The sequence below is a fragment of the Halyomorpha halys genome, unplaced genomic scaffold (genome assembly GCF_000696795.3).
Source record: "Halyomorpha halys isolate HHAL.00 unplaced genomic scaffold, Hhal_1.1 Scaffold322.1, whole genome shotgun sequence".
NCBI lineage: Eukaryota > Metazoa > Arthropoda > Insecta > Hemiptera > Pentatomidae > Halyomorpha > Halyomorpha halys.
Window position 1 is genome coordinate 215,808 of NW_027104705.1, and position 6,732 is coordinate 222,539.

The 6,732-nt window shown below is 28.9% G+C and overlaps 1 protein-coding gene across 1 annotated transcript in view; it reads right to left on the reverse strand.

The window, feature by feature from the left end:
• LOC106681255 (microtubule-associated protein futsch) overlaps window positions 1-6,732 on the reverse strand; it is a 50,208-nt gene that overhangs the window by 12,738 nt on the left and 30,738 nt on the right. The window contains exons 10-12 of the mRNA XM_014421481.3: window positions 4,475-4,668; window positions 3,816-4,130; window positions 1,312-1,443 (exon numbers count right to left, since the gene is read on the reverse strand). Coding sequence (XP_014276967.1) covers window positions 1,312-1,443; window positions 3,816-4,130; window positions 4,475-4,668 — 641 coding nt within the window. The remainder of the gene's footprint in view (window positions 1-1,311; window positions 1,444-3,815; window positions 4,131-4,474; window positions 4,669-6,732) is intronic.

Consider the following 6,732-nt stretch of genomic DNA (forward strand, 5'->3'; position numbering starts at 1 on the left):
GTAATAATAATAAGTAATAGTTTACATGAATTGTGCTAAAATAAATTGATTTATAGTTGTTCGGAAAAATTTTCATTTGCCAAAATTATATTCATATGTGAATATCATAAAACTACTACCCCTACGAAGATAAGTGTCATAAACTTTATAAAAGTTAAATTTCCTTTATTTTGAGTGTTGGCAAACATATGTGCGTCTTATAGATCTCGAGATATATTTTTTCAAAAATCCAATATTTTATATGAACAACTATAAATTAACATTTTGTGAGTTATTTTGTCAAATATCATAATAACTACTACTCCTACAAAGATAAACATAATTAACTATTTTGTAGTAAATTTAACTATTTTTAATTTGAGCGCTGGCAGACATCAGTACGTCCAATGGTTTCTGAAATAAAGTTTTTCATAAATCAAATTTATTGTCTGAACAACTATAAATCAATTTATTATAGTAAATATCATGAAAACTGCCATTCCTACGAAAGTAAATGTAATACACTTCTTTATAGTCCATTAAATTAGCTTTAATTTGAGTGCTAAAAGACATCAGTACGTCACATAGTTCCTGAGATATTGGTTTCTCAAAATAAATTAACTAACTACTAATCTTTCAGTAAATTTTTACGAAATTTTGCTTTTAAAAAAGCTTTATCTTGAGAACTATTGGACAGAAATAGCTCTATTAGGAGTACTATTTCAGCAAATTTACTCTTCTTTAACTAATGTTCTCTTAGATTTTCTAATGTTGTTGGTAGTTTTTAAGATATAGAGCTCCAAATGAAAAATTAATGTTTTTTTAAGGTTTTGAAACAGCCGCCATTTTTTAAATCTCCCTACCTATACTTGGCAGACTCGTCAATTTTGACGAGTAATTATACAGTTTTTATTGAAGTAATCAAAAATTGGGGTGAGATAAATGCCTTTTTTTCTTCCCGGCTCTTGAACTATTAGTTTTATTAAGTAAATTTATCTCACTGATATCAATACTAAGCAAAGTAAATGTACCAATAACATGTAACAATATTGGGCACTTTGAGCAAAAAAAAAAAAAGGATTAAAGGCATTGAATTCAACTGAAACTCAGAGGAAATTGTAAACCCATCTAGTAATACAAATTTCAAGAAGATAAAACCAACAATTGACACACGCTTGGTACGTAGGTATTTTCCCTTTATTTTTCCAATTAAGGAATTTAGGGGGATGGTAATTTAGTGACAAAAGGGATTACTCGTAGATACTTCAGAGTTCCGAGTCCGAAAGTGACCTCTAGCGACTGGGAATAAATAAAAAAGGTTAGATCAATTACCTCGACTTTTGGTTCCCCTTCGACGTTATCGTTCTCCTCAGTAAGAGCATCTTTCTTTTCTGCCTCGATAATGTTGGCTATGTCTTTCCCTCTGCCCATGTTACCAGCACCTTTCACAGCTTCCATTTCATCCTAAAATATATATAATAAAAACATTTAAAAGTACTGCAGTAATTATTGGAGCTAAAATTTATTTAAGAATGTCTATGAGCAATATTTTTATTTCTGAGGATAATTTAATCAGTATAAAGTAGCCTTGGGCTATATACGTTGAAAGATCCCTACAAAATTAAAAGAGGAGAAAGGAAATAATTGCTTGTTTGTCTTGTTACTAAACCGGACTCGCCTCTCCTCAACATTAAGTAGGTTTTTTATACCTTTTAACACTTTCACTTTTAACTTAACAATTTTTGTCATTAATAAACATCCTTTATCTATTCTGATGAAGAGTAACAGTTCTTTTGAATTTAGACTTATTAAGGTTGAAATATAGAATTATAGATATATATCAAATGACAATGTAAATACTAAAAAGGTTAAAAAAGCTTTCTTGTATTTATAAAGCAATATTTACGCTAAAATAAAGGTTTTTATTTTATAAAATGATAAAACTATTTCAAATTGTTGATCCTGTTGGATTTGGGAAAGAGCACTTCAATGTTGATAATTTTTTTTTTTTTTAAATTAAGACATTAATAGGAAGGAGGTTCCACAAAAAATACCGGATATAAAATTTTTTAGCTAAAAAAACAAAAAATAAAGGAACAATATTTCAGCAGTTTAGCAAACATAACATAAATATGAGCAATATTTTTAATCTCCTATTAATAAAAACATATCTAAAAAACCTAATAATAATAATAATAATAATAAGAAGAAGAAATAAATATAGCCCAGCAAAGAAGTAAACAAAAAAAAAAAAACTCACAAAGAGATAGGAACAATATTTCAGCAGTTTAGCAAACATAACATAAATATGAGCAATATTGTTAATCTCTCGTTAATAAAATTAGTTAAAAATAAAAATACTATTACTAATGATTGAGAAAACATAACACAACACAAAGTAATTCCCAAAGGTACAACATCAGCAGTTAGATATCAAGTTCGTTTTTTTTATCTCTGCTGAGTGAGCATTTTCCTTCCTCTTTGGCATATGTACATTAGGTATAAACATTGTGCACAAAACTAATAACATCAACCAAATTGTTTTCCAAAATAAAACCTAATTTTAAAAATTTTATATCACAAACACACATCTATAAAAAAGAGACTTTTGAAAAATTGATTTAGAATTTTTTGGAAAATTAAGTCCATATTTTGTTCCATCATATACAGATTTTTTTGAAAATCTGTGGTTATACAATGACAGTTTTATATCACCAAAAATCATAGAATCTTTTATAGCTCCCACTGGGTAGCCATAAAATATTTTATATATGTATATATAGTTGATCGTAAAGATTTAAATATAAGTATTATAAAGATATAAGTATTATAAGATGGTCAGGGTTGCGGTCAAAAAAAGAACAAATAGTTTAAAGCTATTTTAATGTCCATCGTTTCGCCCCACTTTGCAGGGCTTCATCAGGGCTAAAAAGATATAAAAAAAAAGGAAACTGAGAATATTACAACAATAAGGTAATTTAAGCTAGGATAAATATTATGTAAAAGTAAAGTGATAAGAAATTACATATAAATAAAAGGAAGGAAGACATAAAATAGTATCAGTATAAAATAAACTTGAATAAACAATGATAAGAATAAAAAATAAGTAACAATGGCAAGAGTAAAATTTTTTTAAAATACATAAAATATACAGTTGAAAAAGTACAGGAGATGTACATAAAACAAAAACAATACAGGAAAAAAAAAGTAAAGATTAAATAAACGTCTTGAAAGAATAAAAATAATAACAATGATATTAAATGAAAATAAATGAGCAAAGAACAAATCAAGACCACCTACCTGTTCAAAGCGAACGGTTGAACAGAAGGCAACAATCAAGCGGAAGAGTGGAGGAGTGGGGAGGAGATGGCCAGCCGTTTAACGGCTATATTTCTATTTCAAATATGTCTATATATGGCTATATTTTTTATTCAAGTTTGTTTTATACTGATACTATTTTATGTCTTCCTTCCTTTTATTTATATGTAATTTCTTATCACTCTATTTTTACATAATATTTATTCTAGCTTAAATTACCTTATTGTTGTAATATTCTCATTTTCCTTTTTTATTTTTTTTTTTTAAATCTTTTTAGCCCTTATGAAGCCCTACAAAGTGGAGCAAAACGTCGGACATTAAAATAGTTTTAAACTATTTGTTCTTTTTTTGACCTCAACCCTTCTACTTTTACTTCTACATAAAATTTTTTAAAATTTAGTAGTAGAGACAGTGATTTCTACATTTGAGACCTCCCCAGTTACTCTAGTATGTATATGATAATAATAAAATTAAATAATCGTGACTAAAGAGTAAATATCAAGTGAACAATTACAAACCTGAATGGCAGAATTGATAAGGTCATCGTAATCATTGAAACGGTAGTTAGCTTGAAGGGCTGCCCTTCGCTGCCTTAGCTGGTAGACTGGCTCTTCATCGCTCGATTCGCTTTCTTCACTTGAGGACTCGCTTGATTCGCTCACTATTCTCCTACCACCGCCATAAGACGATGCTTTCTCTTGGCTGGGTAAGACATTGGCGAGACTGATACCAACGTAGGCCAACCTCTTCTTTCTTAGCTCCTCGTTCTCACGTCTTTTAGTGTTCTTTTCAAAGGCACGGAGGGTTTCCTTCAGTTTCGAAACTAATTCGAGCTTCAAAAAAAAAATATATATATATAATTATTATGAGGTGTTTATAGTTAATATGATTGAATGTTGATATAATTTAAATTTCTAAAAATCAATTTTTATATATTTATTATTTTCATTTAAAGTAATGTTTATTTATTTTTTTCCCATTTGTTGATGGAAATATACATTTTATTTATGCTGCTATTTGGAGTTTTTTTTTATAAATTTAACCTTTGAATATATTTTTTAGTAATAATAATTTTCTGATACTGGCCAGTAGAGTTTAAAGTTCATTTTCAACCTTCATTGCCGACACACATAGATATCAGAATAAGTCTTTTAATTGAAACTTTTAAATAACTTACATGCTGGCAGGGAGGGCAGAACCAGTCCCCTTCGGGTATCAACATGAGGGTCGGTCGCAGGCAGGACGCATGGAAGCCGCTGTCACATTTATCGCATAACAGTATCCATTCAGGGTGGTCAGGCTGCCCGCACTTCTTGCAAGGATAATCTTCAGTGACTTCTGCTTCTTCATCCTTCACCTCATCTTCATCCACTTTAATACAAAATGTGAAAGAATATTAAATATTAAATAACTAACAATAACAGCAGTTGTTAACGCCATAATATATAATTACCTTTTAAATAATATTTAGTTAGTCTTAGTGTTTAATTTAATAACGTTTATTTTTATTTATATTAATTTAATTAGATTTAGTTATTTGAAAAGAAAACATGTAATTATATTTGTGTGTTATAATCAGTAATAGAGACAGTTGCTAGGGGATGATAATTGTTACTAAGGCATCACCTAGCAACGGACCGGCCATCTTAGTTTTTTTATAGCAGTTCCGGCTAATTAGTGGCCATGATAGTGTTCCAGCAGCCCTGTCTGCGTTTATAGTTTAATAGTTTAGACATTTTTTGAGTGTTTTAGTCGTCATCACAGTTCGAAACCAGACCTTTTCTGTTTCGACTTTAATTTGAGTTCAGGATAATTAGTGGCTATGAATGTGTGTAACCAGCCCTGTCTGCGTTCATTTTGTCGGCTCGCCTAATATATTAATACGTCTTTTGGATGTTTGGACTATCGATGAACCACTACTCCAACTTTGGACCATTACAGCAGTGTATTTAGCTACAAGAGCTGCGACCTAAACACCTCGACAGCACTCTTCCTCGGATCTATCGGAGTGGAACAGCTTGTGTCGACTAGTATTTGTTTTATATATATTTATTTATGTATTTGTAAATTAGTTTATTGTTATCTTTATAATTTATATAACTATTTTATTTTCACCTTTTTATTCATTGTTAGTCATATTTTGTTTATTTTAGTTTTTAAAATGTTTAAATCGACCAAATAAATGTTTAATCCAAACCAGTTTGTCGTATGTTCATTTTACAGCCTTCCAAAAAAAAGGACATAGTTGATTTGAGGTGGCTTTAACAGCAGTTATTTTATATTTATATATATTTTTTAAAACTATTTTTGGGTAAATAAATTAAACCGTATATAATTTAAGTCTCAAAACACTTTATTTTTTTAAATGTCAAACCATTCTCAAGGACGATCTTAAATACAAATTTACACCCATATCAATAATTTAAAAATGTTTTACTGGCTATTCTACCCACATCATCAATTAGCCTATTTTTTTCACTCTTTGCACTAATATTAAATAGTATTCCAAAGAAAAATACTAGAGTGTATTTATAACCTTATTATCATTCATGACAATATTCTTGTTTTTTCTTTCTATCAAATCGCAGCTTATATTATATACTCATTTTCAACAATTTAAACTAACAACATTATTATAAATGTAATATCATACCTTAATTACAAATTTACAACTCGTATCAATAATTTAAAAACTTCTTGCAGGCTATTCTGCTTCTGCCCATGTCAGCAATTACCTAATTTATTAATGGTTCTGGAGCCCTCCTGAGGTTCACCCAGCCTCTTAAATTGGGTAAACATACAGCAGTCGATCGTGATTCTGACCACATCACCTCCTCGCACAACCGTTGGTCTAGTAGCAGTACTTCCTTACAAGGTAGTTCACCTTTGACCCTTCATGAGGATTAGCGGTATAGATTTTAATTTTTTTTTTTTAAATTAATTTATTAATAATCTTTCCTTCATTTATGTCTAATTACCTATTTTGTCCACTGTTCACATTAATATTAAAACTTTTAATTACAAATCAATTTAACCTTATTATCACAAAAATATTTTTAACCTTCCTCTCACAATCGGGTCAGGCATGTAATTTATTTAATTCATAATGTATTTTGGGTTCAAATTTTTATTTCTTTCATTAATCAAATACATATTAAAGTTTTTTTTTCTCCCATATTATTCATAAATTAATTTGGTTTAAAATTTCTGCATATTTTTGGTTCAGATTTCTAGTTTCTGTTTTAAAATTCATTATATAAATGATGCTTTCTGATATAAAAATAGACTCAAGTATTTTTCTTTTAAATATTATTTAATATTAATGTGAAGAGTGACAAAATAGGATAATTTTGACTGAAATTGATGACCTGGGCAAAATAATAGCCTGCAAAAACATTTAAATTATTGATGTGAATATAAATTTGTACTTAAGAT